The sequence below is a fragment of the Ambystoma mexicanum genome, chromosome 3p (assembly GCF_040938575.1).
Source record: "Ambystoma mexicanum isolate Mex_15411 chromosome 3p, UKY_AmexF1_1, whole genome shotgun sequence".
In the NCBI taxonomy this organism is placed as follows: Eukaryota; Metazoa; Chordata; class Amphibia; order Caudata; family Ambystomatidae; genus Ambystoma; species Ambystoma mexicanum.
The window spans coordinates 811193558-811216249 of record NC_090925.1 but is presented as its reverse complement, the minus strand read 5'-3'; the positions used below and the strand labels follow the sequence as shown (position 1 = coordinate 811216249).

General features: G+C 46.4%; 1 protein-coding gene across 1 annotated transcript in view; it reads left to right on the top strand.

The window, feature by feature from the left end:
• Positions 1–22692, top strand: part of LOC138580920 (serine protease 27-like) — a 230059-nt gene that overhangs the window by 108671 nt on the left and 98696 nt on the right. The window contains exon 2 of the mRNA XM_069651852.1: positions 3590–3752. Within this exon, the coding sequence (XP_069507953.1) occupies positions 3590–3752 (163 nt within the window). The remainder of the gene's footprint in view (positions 1–3589; positions 3753–22692) is intronic.

Below are 22692 nucleotides of genomic sequence, written 5' to 3'. Positions count from 1 at the left end.
GCTGACCCCCACTTTGAAAACATAATAAGTGATTCGATTTTTGGAAAACCAGACGTGGACACACTTAATACACAATAAAACGATATACAGAAATGCCAGTGGGACTGCAGACCACCAGCCCCTAAGTACATTCAGAAAAAGTGTGTAAGAGCTCCAGAAACAGGTTCAGCAATACTACACACCATTCTGGGGTCCTCTGACCCTAAACCCTTGTATGCTTAGCCCCAGCCCCATCACGTTGCCCCTCAGATCATGAAGGTTAGTGTCGAAGAGTGACTGGCCGACCGGCTTATTGGCACCTCAAAACCGTACCAAGTACTCCACCTGTGGCAAAATCTCCTGAAATTGTCACCGCTTAATTGGCTGCAATGATGACGAGTACAACAACGAAAACTCTGTCGATAACATGCACAACTCAATGTCATAAATTGTGAAAACAGCAGTGACCCGGCGCTAATATCTCTCAAGTGGTTCCCTGTAAGCCAGTCTAGCTCCTCAACATTATCACTCTGCGGGGACCCTGTGCCTCTCACCGCTATCACCTACCTCACACTACTCTACCCGTGCAGTATACCAAACATCGACTCACACTCAACAAACTCAGCCTCCTCTTGATCTTCACACCTCACACTGGGCCAACATGCCAGTCAACTCCGCTTGATTGTGCTCAAGCATGAGGGAGCCTTGGGCAGGGGTCTTTGGTATGGCAGTTTGTGAGGTAACAGTTACTGTAAGGCACTTGGGGGGACATCGGTCCAAGATGCAGCAAAACAGGTGTGAAAGGGCAGGCAGATTTTTCGCAGGCGCAGATAATTGTATAACATTTTTTCTACTCTGATTTCTCCAGTTGTTTCTGTACTGCACTGCACGCTGTTGCATTGTGTTGCTGCTACTCCAGAATATCGTTGGGTCTTTCTTATTCCACGCTCCTGGGCTGTTCTTTCTTTCTTTCTTTCTTTCTTTCTTTCTTTCTTTCTTTCTTTCTTTCTTTCTTTCTTTCTTTCTTTCTTTCTTTCTTTCTTTCTTTCTTTCTTTCTTTCTTTCTTTCTTTCTTTCTTCCTTTCTTTCTTTCTTTCTTCCTTCCTTTCTTTCTTTCTTTCTTTCTTTCTTTCTTTCTTTCTTTCTTTCTTTCTCTCTCTCTCTCTCTCTCTCTCTCTCTCTCTCTCTCTCTCTCTCTCTCTCTCTCTCTCTCTCTCTTTCTTTCTTTCTTTCTTTCTTTCTTTCTTTCTCTCTTTCTTTCCCCCTCAACCCCTGTCCTCTTCGTGTTGCTGCTTTACATAGCTGGGTTTTCATCACGGGGGTCGGTGGTCATAGTGGGGGTTCCTCTAAGTCACCAACTGTACCCACTCTACAATGAGCCGAGGAAAATAAGACCGCGCAGGCCGGGTTGGGTTGGGCCGGGATTTAAATATGTCCGGGCGCCGATGAAAAGTGAGCCACAATCGCTAGTTTCTTTTATATACTTTTGGGGACAGACTTTTGGAGTGCTATTTACCTAGGGAGCGTTGTAACATATTGTGCATTTTAAAGTATATTTAAAAAGACCCGTTTTGGCCCCCCAAAAAAACTGCCCAACAGAAAGATGCTAAGCCAGCACTTTTGGACATTTATTGACCAATAGGCCAATTTGAGCCCCTGAAGACAGGTTTGGTGCCAAAAGTGCTGTACCCACAGTAGTGTTGCCTGCATTGGCCCGTTGATACTGGTCTAGCCAGTGGGCACCAAGCTCGCAAAGGCAGCCCTTGCCCCCAAGATTTACCCCAGATAATAGTGGTGCCCACAAATAGATAGTAGTGGCCCTCAGACCCTGCGGCGTGCCAGTAAGGACAGTTTGAAACTACAGAAAAAACATTTTACTGGGGCAGCAACAGCAGTGTTTTCACATTAGAATTCTTCTGTAAAGTACTTGAATTACAATGTAATGAAACTAGCTTCATTTATATAGCAATTATTTATTCATATTGAGGAGGTTTTTTTCGCACAACAGAGGTGTAGTTTGGGAGTGACGTGAGCCAGTTGGGGAGGATGGGCGCATTCTGATGAATGGGGGTTGGGGGCGCTAACGATGGTACCCGCCTGGGGTGCAATCTGGTGTAAGACCGGCCCTGCTCCCTGTCATGGGTAAGTGAAGACCAAAAGTAAGCATACATGCATGTACGTTGCCCTATGTCCCGCAGTTTCACACTCCACCGTGCAAATGACCAATATTCGACCGCAGGGACCCGCATTTGTATGTGTCAATACGTAACAGGTTGCTGCCACCGAATTACGCGGAGCAACAAAATGTGCTCTGTAGTGTTTATTCTTGGCAATGGAAGATATGATAGGTTATATATAACACGCTTAATACCCAGAGGTTTCTAAGCGCGGAACCTGTGTTGCCCCGTGTCGTATTGCTTCCAAGGCGAGCATGTTGCCGCTGAGCTATCCTCCTGGGAAGATGAGGTGAAAAGTGAAGTGGAGGGCTTTATGAATAGTACTGCTACAGTACCAGTATGTCTACTGCAACCAGTCACCCTGCACTACAACTAGCTCCAATATCACTACCATTACCACTCCTGTCAGCACTACTATTAATAGTTGCAGTACTAGCACAGTAGTAGCAGTAGTAGTTTTACTGACAGTAGTTGTAGAGCTACTACTACTGGTGGTAATATAACGAATACTTGTATAAGTATCACCAGTAGTTTTGTTAGCATTACTACAAATAGTAGTAGTAGTCTTGTTAATGGTGCTATTGTTAATATGGACTGGAGGTAGTAGTACTATTACTCCTACTGCTGTTAGTAATAGTGCTACTACTATAGTTGCTTGCAGTGGTGCTACTGCTAGTACTACTGCGTATAGTAGCAGTGCTCCTAGCGGCAATGCTGTCACCATTAGTACTATTGCTGCTGTTAGGGCAGGACACGAAGAATGTAAATGTCCCCATTGCGGCTATGGTGGATATGCAGAGTGCCCGCCATCTTCTCATCTCATATCACGTCATGTTTAAGGGATGGAAAGGAACTCATAAGATGGAGGATAACCCAGGTGAGAGGAATGCGCGCACCTGTGAAAAACAAGGTGGATTGGAAGAGTTATTTGCTGGGAATTTAACCGAACATACAGACTCTCAGCGTGCAAAGGTAAGGTGTAAAAGCAAGGAGTTAGCCGTTTACACCCGACTTTTACACTTCAGGGGAGTTTTCAGCCATTTTGATTTGGAGGAGGGACACAGAACAGAAGGAACATTTCCGCCATGCAATCCTTCTCTGATTCTAAAGAGCACATGGTTTATAGCCAGCGGACTCCTGAGTCCAGCATTTACTAGGTCGGGGTGGCACCCAGCCCCCCTGACATCCGACTCTGTAATTCCACGATTAGGCAGGAAACGTTGTCACTATGGACTGCAGCCTCTGATTTGAGCCCCGCACATTACTGAAAAAACTAAAGATTTAGTTGATTTGAAAAAGTGGGCAATTATGTGGTTTTTGTTCTTGACTGCATCTGTTATTGCCTTTCGAGGTGGAATGTTTGCAGACCTGGCGAGGTGTTTGGTTGGGCTTGAACTGTCATTTTCACGAGATTTGTGTTTACTGTTTTGCAGCATGTGGAAAGCCGGCCATCGCTGGCCGAATTGTGGGTGGGCAGGGGGCCCAGAAAGGAGAGTGGCCCTGGCAGGTCAGTCTGCGCTACAACAGCATGCACCTTTGTGGAGGGTCTCTGATCGCCAACCAGTGGGTGCTGTCCGCTGCACATTGCTTCCCCAGGTAAGCACGAAACAGGAAAGACTAAGGAGGCTTACATGGCCCCATTCAAAAAGATAACAAGAAGAACACATTTATCTTTTTCTCCACCACATTCTGTCTGTAACAAATGTATCATATGTAACTGTAAGTAATGAGTTTTGTATCATATGTGCCTGTAAGAAATGTGCCCAGATGCCCCAGGGCTCGGTGTGCTATATATTTATATAAATAAATAAATAAATACATACATAAATAAATAACATGGGCTTGTCTGTGGGTAAGTGTGAAATTGATCATGTAGCCGGTTCACAAAAATAATTTGTGACCTTGCCACTTTAGATTTGCACGTGCAAGTGGGTGGTTCCCATGCTTGCCAAGTGCACTACAAAATGGCGCTTTAGGGGCAGGGCCGAGGGCAATGACTGGTGATCTCTGATTCATAAATAATTGCATAGACTTTCTGTCTGCCCTTAGACAGAGTGCAATGGCACCGACTACTGGGGGGATGGAGATGTTCTGCCCCACCTGGGAAATCCATTGCCGGGGTAGGGGCACCCAGAGATGGCAAAGACCAGGGATTGTAGGGGCTGACAAGCAGATGGGACGGAAGACTGGAATTAATCATCATTGCTCTGGGCAACCTTCCATGCCATCTTTTTTATCATCCCGCCTACTCCATTGCACAGGGGAGCCAGCGAGCAGCACATCGGCTTTGATCCTGCCATGTGTGTAATGCAAAGTTGCACAAAGCAATGCTACTGGGTATGGGTCCTTGAGAACCTTCAATCTATCACTTCATAGTTTTGGTGGAAAGCAGAACGTGATTAGAGAAGAAAGCCTAGCCAGGGCATCTCCCAAAGGCACAGATTTGTGATGTCACTTTCTATGACATCACCTGCATTGAAGGTTGGCGCATAAGGTTTTCCCCCGTCTTGGTAAATTTAAACGATGTTATCCCGGCCACAATCTACTTGTTATAGCTCAATGTGGCGGGACAGTACAGGAGGACACTCTGGTCAACCTCTCTTGTTACCTGCTGGAAGGCAGGGCACTATCACATTGTATTCCCAAACTGTACCCCTGCCCCTGTTTGAAACACAGTAGGCACAACCGGAGTCCCCAAGCAAAAATGTAAACACCTGACATCAGGTATGAATTCAATCATAAAAGGAAACTCATTGTCACTGTTGCCAAAAGTCTAATGGGGGAAGCATTGATGTCTCCACAAGGTGGGGAAAAAGCCCTGTAAATCCAGTGTTCCACTACAGGTTTGTAAACCACCAGCATGCCTCACCCGCATGATCCGTGAATCCCTCGCCTCAACGCAAGAGACACAGGGCGTGCTTGTGAGCCGGCGCCAAGGTTCCCACATGAGATCTATGGACCCATTGCATGCACTTCTCAAAGATGGTCTTACCAGCAGGGGATTTTACTGCAAGGGATCCGGACCGGTAGCTTTGCCATGGACACACGTTCTGTGTCCGATTCAAACCAGCCCGCTCTTTGCAAAGTATTATACTGACACTAAGCTCACAAACTGAGGGAAGCAGAGGGCTTACTCCTTCTTACACCCCCTTCAGAAGCAGCCAAATGGAGAAATAAAAATAAAAACCAAGATGGCGTCCGGGCCTGATAACGACTTGCTCCAATCCCTTCTTACCCAATTAAGCTCAGCTGAAGGTGAACCATATGGCCAACCACAAAATACAATTAATTTGAATGCACAGGTGTAGACCTTCGCCCAGTGTCCCACACAAGGGGAGGGGTCACTACATTATATATGCTCAGGCTCCCAGTCAATTGGTGTGGGAGTTTGGAGAAAAGAGGTTAGCGATTGGAACAGGATAAGGAATGTAAACTGAGATGGGCAAGCACAAGAGTGATGTAGGAGGTGGTGGAAAAGTTAGAGGCCAAAAGGGGAGAAAGAGGAGGTGGGTGGGCTAGAACATCAGAAGGAGGTGGTTTGACAGAGAGGAGATTGGTGGAGAAGAATATCAGAAGGAGGAGGAAGACAGAGAAGGCAGAGTGTCAGACAGAGGAGGTCGGAAAGAGCAAGGAGGTTGGTGTAGAAGAAGATCAATAGGAGGATTGTTAGACAGAAGCAGGAGATTGGTCAAGTTGGACATCAGCAGGAGGAAGTCTGTGAATTTCAAGAGGAGCCTGAAGAGGTGAGATCAGAAGGAGGGAATAGGAGAAAATAAGCAAGAGGAGGTTTAGGAAGAAAAGGGGAAGGTGGCAGACCAGCGTCAGGTGAAGCCCAGAGATCCTTGGGAGGACGAAGTATACAGTCCAACAAGGATGTTTTCATCAAGGCTAGTTGGCCCATGGCAGGTGCTAGAGACTTGTAGAGGAACACGTCATTGACAGACAACCTTTGACAGGATTAGAGGGGAGAAGCAGAAGAGGAAGAAATTCCACTCGATGTCTGGTGAGGAGAGGTAACTGCCTCCATTGTTCTGGTTGTTGCCCGATGCTCACTATACTGTGAGACATGGCGATCTACTAAGGAAGACAGAAAGTGAGAGAAAGAAAGAAAAGTAGAACATCCAGAACAGACAGCCAAGAAGAACAATTCAGGCACTCCCAAAAACACTCAACGGATGTTGGGAAGAGAAGAGTGTGGGAAAACCGTAACGGATGTTGGGAAGAGAAGAGTGTGGGAAAACCGTAAGCCCCCAATAAACAGTGTGAGAACCTCTGGTGAGAAAGAAAGGCCAGAATCCCTTAGGGGTCCTTTGGGAGATGCAGAAGGATTTTGGACTCCAGACCTCACAAACCGGCAGCAAGGGAAGACTATGGATGCCTATCAAGAGAAGGAGGGGTGACCAGATTACCAGGGTCCAACCCTAGAAGGGTAACCTGGGGAGCAGAGACACTGTTGCTTGTGTTCGTTTTCTATTCCCAACTTGTATTATTTGTTCTCATCTTGTACCAAGTATACATGCATATTTAACCATAATGCTGTGGTCTTGGTGCTTTTTGAACCATTGACACTATAGGACATCTGACAATGTGCATTTAAGGCCTGACCTCAAGATTGTGAAGTCTGAACCCCGTGGACCCATGTCCTGGAGAAAGCAACCAATATGTAAGCGGTAACAGATATATAAATGCACAAACAAACGAACATGCACCCAACACTGACATATCATTTAAGGGGCATCCACCTGGAGTTGTTCTGGCCAGGTACCCCATTATCCCACCAAAATGAGTTCACCTTAACGAAGCTGTGCAAACATTTAGCACATATCTGCATATATCTGTGTTGTACAGATTTGCATGAATCCTTTGAATGTGGCTTCTATAGTGAGAGGGAGCAGGACCTTTTGGGGTGTTGGGAGGTTACCTAGCACATCAACACGACTAGTACTGTTAGAGCACAGTAAGTCATCGGACACGTGTTTTCTGTAAATATTCTGAAGGCCTAGTCTCTCCCCACCCCATATCAGTGTCAACAATCCAGGTGTGGATGGCCACAAACCACCTATGCATCAATGATGACAAGCGGGAGATTCTACTGGTCGGATCACCAGCAACAGCCCTTCGCTCATTCGTCTCCAACTCCCTCATGGTCAGCCGCTTCTCGAAGCAACGAGCTGGGGGTAGATCTCTCTCCGCAGCAGGGTCCTCCCTCTGGAACAGCCTTCCTGCCTCCCTGAAACTCGAGGAGAACCATCTCCGGTTCCGGAAGCACCTCAAAACCTTCCTCTTCGCTTCTGCCTTCTCTCTCCCTCTCCCCTGCTAAACCTGCTTAACTCCCCACTGAATTCTGCACTAAACCTGCATCTGGGCCACTCTCAGTGACCTCGGTCCAGGGCCCAGCCACTCTCCACTTGCACTGCCTCCCTGGCTCCCCCTGCACTGTGGGACTGTCACTGTATCCCTACAGCCCCCTTCCCAGCACTTGCTCTGCACTTACCTCGCACTTGCCACCAGCTGGCCCTTTTATTTATTATTTATTATTTTATTACGCTACTTACCTTGTACTGCACTTTCCCCCCCACCTCCTCCCCCTGCACTTTCTCCTTTTCCCCTTACCTCTGCACTTGCGCGATCTGAATGACACCTGGCCTAGTAGGATCGTTTGTCTGTCTTCCCCTTGTTTCCCTCCCTCCCTGCCTCGTCGCGCCTTGAAACACTTGTGTATAGGCGCGTTACAAATACCATATCATATCATATCATAACACTGAAGAAACTCAACACCATATTTGCATCCTTCACCATAGATGGAAATGCGATCCCTGTCTCTACCCTGGTAAAAACGTTTAGGTTCCACCTGGATGCCACTCTTTCCCCTCACACGTGAAGTGAATTCAGTCGTCTCCTCATCGGCCTACACAACCAGGATGATCAACACTGCCAGACATTTCTTGACACACTCCAGCTGCCTAACCATTGCCAGGGCTGTAATTGGGGCCAGACTAGACTATTTTAATGCCCTCTATGCAGGTACCTCCCAACAAAGCATTAAAAAATGCAGATATTCCAAAACAATGCCCTGCGTTACACACTCAACATCTCCAAAAGAGAACATATCACAGATGCCAGAAGGGAAGCCCACTGGATCCCTATTCGTGAAAGGATTCTATTCAAAACTCTCTCAATCACACACAAATGCCTTTTGGATAATCGCGGCAGTATACCGGCAGTATACCTTGCGCAAAAAATTGTTAGAGCCAACTCAGACAGACCAACCAGGATATCTTACGCACACCACCTCGCAATTGCGAAATTCAATCGAGTAAAGGGAGGTGGTTGCAGTTTCCTTACTCTTGCCGCTAAGAATTGGAACCAGTGGTCAGTCAAAAGACCGAAAAAAAAATCTCGAATTACAATAATCTCGAAAATAAAATATGGAAAAAAAAAAAGTCGAATTTTTTATTTATTTAATTATATGCTTTTTTGGGGTCAGGTAAGTAAAAAAAAGGGGTAAAATAAAAAAAATGAAAAAAAGGGGGTTGGGGGGAACCCCCCCATTTCGAACAAAAAACGTCATAAAAAAAAATTCGACTTTTTTTTTTCGACCTTTTCATTTCGAGATTTTTTTTTTCGGGATTTGTTTTTTCGGTTTTATGACCATAAACCATTGGAACCCCCTCCCACATGCCTAAGAGCAGAGAAATCATACTGGGCCTTTCAAAAAGCCTTAAAAACTCTGCTCTCCACACTACAATGCAGAACCCCTGTGTGCCTCAGCAGGTAACACTGTGAACCACCCCTACATGTCTGTAGCAAGTAACGCTATGGACTACCCCTACATGTCTGAAATCCCCGCCTCTTTTCTTTTTTTCTCATGTGAAGCCAACCCGTAAGTAACTGGTTCTGAAACAGCGCCATGATGCCTGCGGGATTTGGCGCTTTACAAATGCAACAAATATATAAATAAATAAAATAAATAAGAGTTGTCTTTCCAATGGCCATGCTACTGCCTGCAATATCACACATGTTGAGATGATGTGGCAGCAGGTGCGTTGATCTACTGCAATGTGCGCACTGATTTGTAGAGGCACCTGAATTGTGATTTTAGGATGCAGAGTACGTACTCCACAAAGGAACATGTCATGCAATGTGCACTGTGCTGTCAGGATGTTGTCTTTCCGATGTTGGGTTCAGGTAGGGGCTCGGTATCCACTGACAGATGACAGTTGCAATCTCTACCCTGTTTGGGGTGACATGGGAGATCAGGGAAGCGTGGCATAATGCGACTGATATGTGTAGTGTTTTTGGTGTGCCTTTAACCAGGAGCCAGCCATCATCCAACTCACCATCTGAAAGGTGCCTGTGTATTTCAGTGTCTAAGCATCTACTACAGTATTTGTGATGACGTTATTTCAATCTCAGGGGCGTTGCTAGGGGAGGCCTAAGGGGGCTATAGCCCCTGATCTTTTGGTTGTAGCCTCGGATAGAATCTCAGGAGCTACAGCCAAAAGACTAGCTAGCCCCCAGTCCCAACAGTTCCGACATCAGCTTAGCCCCGGGTCTTTTCCAGACCTAGCAACTCCCCTGGTCAATCTGCTTTTATACTGTACCAAATCACCACCGTTTTAGTATCAGAGGTCCGATCCATGTCCATAAAGCTGCGCGTTGTGCCCCCGCCAGGAGTCCGGACCCACTGGAGGAGAGCAAATAAGTGAGGGGACGATAAGAGGATGGAAAGGTGGGGACGAGACGCTACAGACACAGGGAGGGAGGGATGGAGCGGGGGAAGAGTCTCTTGTGATAGCATGGGTGCAGGTTGCTCTTTTGGGTGGATCACAGTTCTGCAAAAGGGAAGAGGAGGGTTTCTGCTAAAGTGCTGCGGTAACTGGATTGGGTTTCCGTCGCAGACTTGGAGAGTGTGCCCAGATAATCCTTTAAGATTGGTGGCTTACTTACTTGCCCAACATCTCCATGTTTTGGACCGACGGTCAAACCCCAGAATATTATTTCTGTGACTGCCAAGCCTGAGTCTAGAGAGGCGAAGTCAAGATGGACAGTGTGAAATGGTGAATGTTGTTGGTAATAGAAGGAAAAGAGTTGTCAAACATGAGAGACGGCTTTACGAAGGCTTAGGCTGCCAGAGTAGAGTAGCACATATCCATCTATAGTGTGAAAGCAAAGCCTTAGCAACCTGATATGATGACATGATATGATGTGATATGGCATTTATAACGCGCCTATAAACAAGTGTTTCAAGGCACAGCGAGGCAAGGGTGGGGGAAAGAGGGAAGACAGAGACAAATGATCCTACTAGGCCAGGTGACATTGAGATCGCGCAAGTGCAGGGGAGGAGGGAGAGGGGAAAGTGCGAGGGGGAAATGGGAGGGGGCAGTGCAGTACATAGGATAACAATAAATAAAAAAACAATGAATACAATAAATAAGTGCAGCCAAGTGGTGGCAAGTGCATGGGTAAGTGCAGACATCACGTGTCAGGTGCTGGTAGGGGGATGTAGGGATACAGAAACAGCCCTGTGTGTCAGGGGGCAATGCAGGTGTGCAATTGGCAGGGTGGGGATCTGGGTCCGAGAACAGAGGGTAGCCAAGTGACCAGTGCACTTTCAGATTCACCCAGGAGTTCAGCAGGGGAGAGGAGAAGAGAAAGCAGAAGCAAAGAAGAAGGTCTTGAGGTGCTTCCGGAACTGGAGATGGTTCTCCTCAACTTTCGGAGAGGCAGGGAGTCTGTTCCAGAGGGAGGCCCCAGCCGAAGAAAGAGATCTACCACCGACTTGTTGCTTGGAGAAGGGACTGACCCTGAGGGAGATTGAGGCGGATGAGCGAAGGGCTTGAGAAGGAAGATATTTAGGAAGAGATGGAAGAGCCTCCCCTAACACCCCAGTTTTTGCACACCAGCCTCTGACCAGCATTTCCTATCCCTACACACCTGCTCAGGGTGAGTTCATTAGACTGTGGGCCTCATTCCGAGTTTGGAGATAAGTAACAGTCCTTACCGGCATGGTGTAAATAGTGTGTCCGGCAGTCATCTGTCCGCTAATAGAGGACTATTGCGACTTCGCGGGCATGAGCTATACGCCATGCCGGTAAGGTCATTACTGCCATGCCGTTAAAGGCACCTTAGATGCCCATAGCGGCATCAATCACAGAGCAGATAGCACTACCAACAAGGTTCGATGCGGCATTAGCGGTGACCGTAATTAGCGATGACCGTTAATAACGGTCACCGCTAATAACGGTCACCGCTATTAAGCGGAACCGGAAGTAGCGTCATCGCACAGGAACGGGAAGGAGCACGGCGGCCATCTTCAAAAACACAATCCATTGCCATCCTCACCACACAAGACCCGTTGGACTCTTCTGTTGTCGTGAAAACATCCACCTATTATACCACAATGCCCAAGGCCCTAAAGAAGGGAGCTGCCCGCCAGCGGAAAGAAAGATTTAATGAGGATGAGCTGCAGATGCTGGTTGACACACTGCAGGAGCATGCTGGCATAGTATTCTCCAATAACATGAAGAGGGAGGCAGTACTGAAGAAAAAGGAGATCCGGGCACTTGTTGCTCAGAAGGTCAGTGCTGTTGGGAACACCCCACACACAATCAAAGACTGCTGCAAGTGCTGGGACGACCTGCGACTGAGAGTTCGAAATATTCTGTCAGTGAACCGGAGCCAGGCAATGGGAAAAGTAGAAGGTCCCATGTCACCAATCAGGGTCACCCCATGGGAGGACATCTGCGCCAGCATGATAGGAATGGAGGGGATAGAAGGTGTTGGCGAGATGGAGTGTGGCGCCACAACATCGGGCGATGGAGGTGAGTGCCCTAAGAAAACATTGTAATGCCAAGTCTGATGAAAGTCAACCAATATGTCAGTCCAAATAGTCAAGCCATGGTCCAACACACACACACTCCCAGCAAGGTTGGCAGACACATCACAGACACATGCAGATGCCTGCTGCAAGGCAATGCCGTACCTGACACATACCACACAAAGATGTCAATGCCATGAGTCACACAGCGTGCAGGCCCAAAATACTATGCATGTCAGATAGCATTGCTCTTGTGCCAACATGAGTGATGCCGACGTATGCCTGCATAACCCACCCATGTATCAAACAATGTGCTCATCCAAACACAAATGCCCATTACCCCCAAATGTGTGGATGATCAATTGTCCAAATGTATGTCTGATGCCTATCAAGACATCACTCATGCCGTCCCTCTCTTCGACCGCCACAGGCTCTGACCATGACAGCGATGGGCAGGACGCAACCCCTGCACAGACCACACCCTAGAAGAGGTCCCGGGATGACACCAACCGCCCTTCGACCTCGAGGGGACAACCCAGGGGCCGCCGTGCACCAACAGGCAAGTAGCCATTATACCGGTGCCGCCAAGGCCTGTAGAGGGCGAAGCACCACCACCACCACCCATTCACCTTCCTGAGGAATCAGGCGAGGCACCACATTCAGAGGAATCCAGTTTGGCTTGGGAGGTGGCAGCCACAGCACCCCTCGCTGTGGAGGACCCACAGGAAGACATTTGGGTGCCCGTTGAGGACGATGTATCGGAAGTGGTCTGTACACCAAGTCCACTGGCATCCCCACAAATATTGTCCCTCGATACAGAGAACACCACCACCCCGGAGCACTCTGGTCAGGAGCAGATGGAAGGGCACTTCAGTCCCATTTTGACAACTATGGAGGCTGAGCAGGACAGCCAGGGACCAATAACATCCACAGATTCACCCACAGGGCCACAGCGGTCGGAACAGCTTATGGCCCTTGTGCGGCAGTTTGTCGAGGACAACAGACTGGCCGGACAGGAGTGGCGTGAGAACTTCACCTCTCTAGGCAGGTCCATCACAGACAACACTGCCTCCATAACCAAATTGTTTGCAGACAACACCAGCCGCCTTTGCGAGGAGGTCTCGGCCTTCCGCCAGGTCTTAGGCCACATAGCAGATGCCATGGAGGAAGGGCATCCCGCTACCCAATCCCAGTAGGTGGCCACACCGTCATCCTCCAGTTAGATACAGATGAGCCCGCTCCGCAGGTCGGCACGTACCCTGCGCCACCAAGACATGCCGCTACCTGGACCAGGGAGTGCCAATTGATAGACAGGGCAGCCTCATGTAGGCATTGGACACCCGATGTGACATGTGTGGGGGAGTTGTGGGAGGAGGGGGAGGAGGGTGAGGGTTTGTGGGCGAGTTGTGGGTGGAGTGGTAGGGGGTGAGGGTATGTGGGAGACTTGTGGTTGGACGCAGAGGGGGGTGAGGGTGTGTGGGGGAGTTGTGGGGGGACAGGAGGGGGAGGCTGGTGGAGGGTTTTTGCACTTTCGTTAACATTGTCATATTTAATACACCCGTTGTGTGAAAAGCAAGACCTGAGTGGACATTCATCACTGCGCATGTGTCATTTATTCATATACAGAGCATAGTGTACATGTACCCCCACACCCAGTGCCCTCTGCTGCCATGTGTGTCAGAAATATTGTGCAATCACTGACTGGTGCACAGCACGTCCCTCCTGTGCATCGGCACCGCGATTATGTCTGTCCACATTTTCTTTATCCCCTTCATCATCACCAGGTGGTAGCAGTTCAATGTCAGGGGGCAGGGGCACGTTCCGGCAGATACACATTGTGCAGCATGAAACCTGCCATGATGATCTTGGCCACCTTCTCATGCCTGCAAAATCGTGCCTTCAACAGGCTAAAGGTCTGCTCGATGACCACACGGGTACAGGTATGGGAACGATTGTACTCCTCCTCGTGCCTGTTCTGCGGATTTCGGACAGGGGTGAGGTGCCACGGCTTCAAGGGATAGCTACTGTCACCTGCATGAGAGGCAATAAAAGTTAAATGTTAGTCGATTCATGATGACAGCTGTACTAGTCACACATGCCTGCAGATAATCGTTGCCCGCATGAACATGTCCCTGGATGTATTTACGCCATTTTCAGTCCCTCAATGAGTCCTGTGCCATGGATTTATGGTGTGCATTGCATCTTCAAGATGATACATGGTGAGCACTGACGTCTTGTTGCACATGGGAGCGTTGGCAGTAGTCTGTGCAATATTGGGCAATCAGCCTTGATCATTCCCATGGTGACATGCAGCACTCCTGTGGGTGTGGCGGCCCTGTGACAGACAGTGGATTTCCTAGTTGGTTCTGTTTGATGCACTCAAGAACCAAAGAAGACTAGATAAAAAGATCTAGTCAAACAGCCGCTCTCCGTACAAACCCCAAACGGGTGATATAGTTTAAACATGGATTCCAACGATAGAAATGTAAGTTCTTTTCTTCTTATGTATGAGTTCAATAGAGAAACACTGAATTCAAAGTAGTAGTGGGGGTAATATGTTTATCAAAAACATGGATTCAAGAAAATGAAACAAAGTGAAAAAAAGGAGGAAAATCACTAATTATTTCTTAGTGAGGATTCAGCTGTCACATCTCATATTTTAAATAGACTTCTTTTACCAATGCATTTCGGAGCATATAGCTCCTTCATCAGGGTGAGTCTAATCTAATCACATAGAATAGAAATATATAACGCAACACGTGAGAAATAACACAATATATAATCATGAATCACAAAAGAAAAGGTAAAAATTGAAAATCACATACCAAAGAAACGATGTGGGTTCAGGATGGAATATGCAATGAAAAAAATGAAAAAAATGAAGAATCAATAAGTGAACGTAACGTGGGAAATATGACCATGTGAATGAAGGGAAAATAATGTAAAAGGACTCACGAGACGTGTTTGGCCTCGTAGAGACGAGAATCCACAATCAAAAAGCAGATGTGTGGTCTGCTGTCGGTAACAGCAGCGTACAGAGTGCAGACAGATCGATAAAGCTGTCGGAAACAAAAGTGTGTATTAAGAGGAGTTTCGGGAGCGCAGTGGCGCTATGATTACAAAGGACCGTCTTCAATGGTTACCTGGAAGACAATCAGGGGTCTGTGTCGGCTAGGAAAACGCCGTTCTGCATCGCTGTAAGCAAGCGTTGCTAATGGTAACGCTGCTATAAATACCCACGTGATCGCATCGCATCGGGCGAGCAGCGCGATGCAGCACGTACATTTAAGAGACTGCATTAGAGATATATGGGCATGTGTGGAGCTACAAATACAATTGTCAACACTCAGGTGAATGAAAGAGGAAAAGTGGATAAAAGAAAAATGAATGTGCAACAATATGATAGACATAGAAAAAATACTATAAAAAATGGACAACAGGGATAGTAATGGAAAGAAAACATACAACAACACAGGCTCCAAAAGTGGCAGCCCATGGAAAAATAAGAGATAGTAAACATGCATCCCAGCCGTGGTGGGTGGCACCGGAGGTGTCACCTTGGGTCCCAGACGAGTGTCCGGGAAAGGCTGCCATGATGCTTGGGCATAATTCGTGCAATTTAGAAAATTAGCAAATGCTAAACTAACGACTTAGATGATCCAGAACACTATATGGATGTTATCAATACCTAAGGATACTGGCGTTGGCAAAGTTGGTCCTGACAAAATGTCAAGGACTACATTAGTTGTCCATTAACAGTCTAGCCATTACGTGTAACATGCAAAATCATCAATGACACATGCAAAAAACATTATATAATGTCACATGAAATCAACATAGGTGCATCCAATTCAAAGATAACAATGATAATTGATTTCTTCATTTAGGCCATTGGGATACAAGCTCCCCAATCTATCAATCCAATATGTCTCTCTTTGGTTAAGCCGAAGGCCCAGATCCTCATGTGGATTGACTTTGCTCAACACTTCAAGAATCAGAAATCTGATTTGGGTCAAATTGTGGCGTTTCTCGTTCCAATGGCAAGCCACTGCTGAGTTGGGATTAGAGTTACGTATGCAAGAGCGATGTTCGTTCCAACGTATTTTAGCTGCTCTCGTGGATTGGCCAACATAATATTTCCCACAGGGACACTTTATTCCATAAATGATATTCTCGCTATCACAAGTACCAAATGTCTTCAGCAGAATCTTATTGCCTGTGCTAGGATGGTATATGGTGTTGCCTTTGATGACCAGGTTACAATTAGTACAATGGAGACAAGGGTATGTCCCCGTGCGTTGAGTACTAGGTTCTTTCAAGGGAGGTCTTGTGCGTACTAGTTCATCACGTAAATTTTTGCTTCTTTGATAAGCAAATACCGGTAATTGATCAAACAATTTCTGTACTCTAACATCATTCTTAAAGATGTTCCAATGTTTCTTAATGGAATTCTTTATCTTGTTGCTCTGAATGGAGAATCTTGAAACATATACAGGTGTTTGTAATTCCCTTTTGGGTTTGGTAGTACCGGTAAGTAGTGTGTCGCGATCAAAGGTTTGTACCCTTTGGGACGCTGAGTTGAGTTCTTCCTCTGTATAGCCACGTGCTAGGAATTTGTCTTTCATAGCTAGCTGTTGAGCTAAGCATTCTGCAGGGTCACTCACTATTTTTTTCACTCGTAAGAGTTGACTGTATGGTAAATTCTTCAGAAGGCTAGGTTGATGAAAACTGAGACGGTGTAAAAGATTGTTGCGATCGGTGGTCTTGCGAAACAAAGTGGTGTTGTAGCCAGTTTCTTTTTTGACAATACTAACATCAAGGAATGTGATATGTTCTCTAGATATCTCACTTGTGAATTGAATACGTGGATCGATGTTGTTTAGATATTCAAAAAAGACCATGAACCTATCGTGAGTATCTGTCCAGATTCCAAATATATCGTCGATATAGCGTGACCATAGGTAGATATTCTGATTCCACTCTTGCTTTTTTAGTACATGATCGGATTCAAATTTGTGCATAAAGCAATTAGCATATGATGGTGCCATGGTGGCACCCATCGATGTTCCTGAAGTCTGTAAAAAGAACTTATTGCGATATTGAAAGTATGAGTTCTCTGCAATAAATTGAAGAAGAGTCAGAATGAATTCTTTCTGTGCACGGATTGGAGGTGATTCGAGTAAGAGCCATTCAACAGATTTAATGCCTAAATCATGGGGAATGGATGTGTACAAGCTCTTAACATCGATTGTGAACAAAAAATGCTCTTGATTGAATATTGTGTCATTGAGCTTCTGTAAAAAGTGCGACGTGTCTCTGATGTAAGTGGAGGTTTTTTGTATCAGCGGTTGGAGGAAAAAGTCAATATAAACTCCAAGCGGTTGATTAATGCTGTCCATACCAGCGACAATAGGTCTTCCTGGTGGTTTGACTTGATCTTTATGGATTTTGGGTAATGTGTAAAAGTTCGGAATCCTTGGGTGGGTGTTATTGAGAAATTTGCGAGTATGTTCATTTATCCAATCTAGTTCAAGCGCTTTATCAAGCAGGGTTTCTAAGTTTTGTTTAATGGACACTGTGGGATCGTGGTCCAACGGTGCGTAGACAGTTCGATCTTGTAATTGTCTCATGCATTCAGCATCATAATCTGTGGTATTCATGATCACCAATGCTCCTCCTTTATCTGCTGGACGGATAGTTATCTCTTTGTCACAGTATAGGTCCCGAATTGATTTCATTTTGTGTGGTTTCATGTTCTTGTGTGGTGGAATTTTGTAACTGATCCGTTCAAGATCCTTAGTAACCATTTTCTGAAAGATGTCTATCGATGGAACCGAGATTGGTGGTATAAAATTACTTTTAGCTCGAAACTCTTGAAAATCAGGAATATCGGTGGTACTCTCATGTGGTTCAAGTTCCTCAAAGAATACCTTGAGTTTCAATTTTCTGATGAACTTGTAGAGTTCGATCTTGGTATTAAACAAGGTTGTACTGTATGTTGGCACAAAGCTTAACCCTTTTTGAAGTGTGTTCACTTCAGTCCTGCTCAATACTTTGTGAGATATGTTGATAACTAGGTTTTTCTCAGTTGTAGTCGTGTTTGTGGCTTGTTTCTGAGGTTTCCTCCTCCCCCTGCGGGTTCTTTTGGTCGGGCTCCTAAAAAAGCCGAGCTTGTGGGTATTTGGGTTGAAGGACTGGCTGGGCGATTGTCGTCACCCAATGGTTGTTCTGTGTGTGCATCAGAGTCCCTTTGTGCTTCTGAATCTGAGCTAGATGTGGTGTCTGTTGGATATTTATATAGTTTCTTTGGGGCTATTGGTCCGTATTTTTCCATCCATGTATATACTTCTTCGTTGATATAGTCATAGGTATCACGTTTTAATTTTTTCACCTTTTTCTGTTCTAACTCAGTTTTATAATCTTCAAGTTTTGTATTAATTTCCGTTAAGATAATATCAAATTCTTCTTTCCCTAGTAACGTCACAAGCTCTTTTTCAATTTCTTGGATTTCGGAGTTCAGAGAAACTAGATTTTTAGATAGTTCCTGGATGGTTAGAAGAATCAAGTCTAGAGAACACTTGTTCAGAATAGCCTCCCATTTACGTACACATTCTTTGCTTTCTTTGCAAAGGGTAGGACGGAGTTGAATACGTAAGCCTCTTGGGATACGTTGATTCTTAAAGTAGCGACCCAGTGTGATCGCATGGAGTTTTCGGTTGATTTCCTTGCGGATTAGATATTCTAGCTGTTTGATGCGTTTCGCCGGATCCTTGGTGGTAGTGGAATGTGTGCCTATAGTCGTTTCACTAATTAGTTTGAGAATGGCAGCTGCTTCCTCGGTCGAAAACCCTAAGGTTTCTGCACATTTCGATGATAGCCCTTCGATGTCTTCAAAGGACATGTCGTTTATGAAAAATATAAAAATCTAAAAATTGAAATTGCCGAGATGAATGTAATCAATGTGTGCCTCCACTTGCGTGTGTCTCAAAAAAGGAGGAATATAGAGCAAATGGCAAAAATAAGTGGGCACCACTGTACTATTAGAAGGTCAATGTATGAGTATTAGGCACTCAAAAGAAATTGAGTCAAAAAATAATAAATTGAAGCTCAAATAGATGCTTACAGGAGCTGGCTGCAATAAGTCTGGAGACACCCTGACTCATGAACTCAAGAACCAAAGAAGACTAGATAAAAAGATCTAGTCAAACAGCCGCTCTCCGTACAAACCCCAAACGGGTGATATAGTTTAAACATGGATTCCAACGATAGAAATGTAAGTTCTTTTCTTCTTATGTATGAGTTCAATAGAGAAACACTGAATTCAAAGTAGTAGTGGGGGTAATATGTTTATCAAAAACATGGATTCAAAAAAATGAAACAAAGTGAAAAAAAGGAGGAAAATCACTAATTATGTCTTAGTGAGGATTCAGCTGTCACATCTCATATTTTAAATAGACTTCTTTTACCAATGCATTTCGGAGCATATAGCTCCTTCATCAGGGTGAGTCTAATCTAATCACATAGAATAGAAATATATAACGCAACACGTGAGAAATAACACAATATATAATCATGAATCACAAAAGAAAAGGTAAAAATTGAAAATCACATACCAAAGAAACGATGTGGGTTCAGGATGGAATATATAATGAAAAAAATGAAAAAAATGAAGAATCAATAAGTGAAAGTAACGTGGGAAATATGACCATGTGAATGAAGGGAAAATAATGTAAAAGGACTCACGAGACGTGTTTGGCCTCGTAGAGACGAGAATCCACAATCAAAAAGCAGATGTGTGGTCTGCTGTCGGTAACAGCAGCGTACAGAGTGCAGACAGATCGATAAAGCTGTCGGAAACAAAAGTGTGTATTAAGAGGAGTTTCGGGAGCGCAGTGGCGCTATGATTACAAAGGACCGTCTTCAATGGTTACCTGGAAGACAATCAGGGTCTGTGTCGGCTAGGAAAACGCCGTTCTGCATCGCTGTAAGCAAGCGTTGCTAATGGTAACGCTGCTATAAATACCCACGTGATCGCATCGCATCGGGCGAGCAGCGCGATGCGGCACGTACATTTAAGAGACTGCATTAGAGATATATGGGCATGTGTGGAGCTACAAATACAATTGTCAACACTCAGGTGAATGAAAGAGGAAAAGTGGATAAAAGAAAAATGAATGTGCAACAATATGATTGACATAGAAAAAATACTATAAAAAATGGACAACAGGGATAGTAATGGAAAGAAAACATTCACCCACAGGGCCACAGCGGTCGGAACAGCTTACGGCCCTTGTGCGGCAGTTTGTCGAGGACAACAGACTGGCCGGACAGGAGTGGCGTGAGAACTTCACCTCTCTAGGCAGGTCCATCACAGACAATACTGCCTCCATAACCAAATTGTTTGCAGACAACACCAGCCGCCTTTGCGAGGAGGTCTCGGCCTTCCGCCAGGTTTTAGGCCACATAGCAGATGCCATGGAGGAAGGGCATCCCGCTACCCAATCCCAGTAGGCGGCCACACCGTCATCCTCCAGTTCGATACAGATGAGCCCGCTCCGCAGGTCGGCACGTACCCTGCGCCACCAAGACATGCCGCTACCTGGACCAGGGAGTGCCAATTGATAGACAGGGCAGCCTCATGTAGGCATTGGACACCCGATGTGACATGTGTGGGGGAGTTGTGGGAGGAGGGGGAGGAGGGTGAGGGTTTGTGGGCGAGTTGTGGGGGGAGTGGTAGGGGGTGAGGGTATGTGGGAGACTTGTGGTTGGACGCAGAGGGGGGTGAGGGTGTGTGGGGGAGTTGTGGGGGGACAGGAGGGGGAGGCTGGTGGAGGGTTTTTTCACTTTCGTTAACATTGTCATATTTAATACACCAGTTGTGTGAAAAGCAAGACCTGAGTGGACATTCATCACTGCGCATGTGTCATTTATTCATATACAGAGCATAGTGTACATGTACCCCCACACCCAGTGCCCTCTGTCCAACTATCATGTCACCCTCTGCTGCCATGTGTGTCAGAAATATTGTGCAATCACTGACTGGTGCACAGCACGTCCCTCCTGTGCATCGGCACCGCGATTATGTCTGTCCACATTTTCTTTATCCCCTTCATCATCACCAGGTGGTAGCAGTTCAATGTCAGGGGGCAGGGGCACGTTCCGGCAGATACACATTGTGCAGCATGAAACCTGCCATGATGATCTTGGCCACCTTCTCATGCCTGCAAAATCGTGCCTTCAACAGGCTAAAGGTCTGCTCGATGACCACACGGGTACAGGTATGGGAACGATTGTACTCCTCCTCGTGCCTGTTCTGCGGATTTCGGACAGGGGTGAGGTGCCACGGCTTCAAGGGATAGCCACTGTCACCTGCATGAGAGGCAATAAAAGTTAAATGTTAGTCGATTCATGATGACAGCTGTACTAGTCACACATGCCTGCAGATAATCGTTGCCCGCATGAACATGTCCCTGGATGTATTTACGCCATTTTCAGTCCCTCAATGAGTCCTGTGCCATGGATTTATGGTGTGCATTGCATCTTCAAGATGATACATGGTGAGCACTGACGTCTTGTTGCACATGGGAGCGTTGGCAGTAGTCTGTGCAATATTGGGCAATCAGCCTTGATCATTCCCATGGTGACATGCAGCACTCCTGTGGGTGTGGCGGCCCTGTGACAGACAGTGGATTTCCTAGTTGGTTCAGTTTGATGCACTCCCAGGGATGCTTGTCCTGTGTGGTGATATGCTGGAGACAGCAACATAGTGCATATGCACTGCAAGGTGCTGGATGGCGTTACGGAAGGTGACGGCCGCTGATGAGTGGTGCACGTGTTGTGGGATGTGGGGTGGTTTCCTGTTAGTCATGTAGTGATAGGTGTCGACCTTATTTCATTCATATGGGATTTGGGTGTCATGTACCGTTTGTGTTGCTTTGGGGCACAGTGTTCGGTGATGTGCACATCGTGCAGTCACATCAACATTGACAGCATGGTGCTGTGTGCATCTCCCCCCCATTTCAATGCCATGTGCCAGTCCTGCAACTTACCAAGCAGCCAGGAACGTCGTCCAGCATGTCGCTCCATGAAGCGTGGTAGCGTGGGGTTCCGCAGGACCATAGAGTCATGAGTTGATCCGGGATATCGGGCACAACAATGTGTGATGATCTTGCTGGCGTCGCATACCATCTGCACATTGATGGAGTGGTATTGCTTGCGGTTGCGGTACACCACCTCCATGGCATGCGGGACCAACAACTACACGTGGGTGCAGTCGAGGGCACCTACAACCTACACAATTTTGCATGACTGCCAGTACATGGAAGCCAACTTTTGTATCAAATATCCCCTGGGGAGTCTGTGGTAGGGATATTTAGTCCCTTGTGTGCTTGAGGAGGGCATCCAGCACTTGGTCCAGAATCCGAGAAAATAAGGGTTGTGATATGCCATACATGTGCCCCACTGTGTGCTGGTAGGTGTCTGTGGCAAGGAAGTGGAGCACAGACACTACCTTCAGTAGAGGGGGGATGGCGGTGCAAATTTCAATGAGGCTCACTATGTCGTTGTGTATCAGGTCCACAATGGTGGTGATGGTGTCCCGGTCCAGACGGTACAGGGTGTGGATCTGCTCAGGGCTTAGGTTGAAAGGACTGGCTCTGATGCGAGGGATTGGGGGCTGAATCGTGGTAATGGTGGCTGCACTGGTGGGGCATGCTG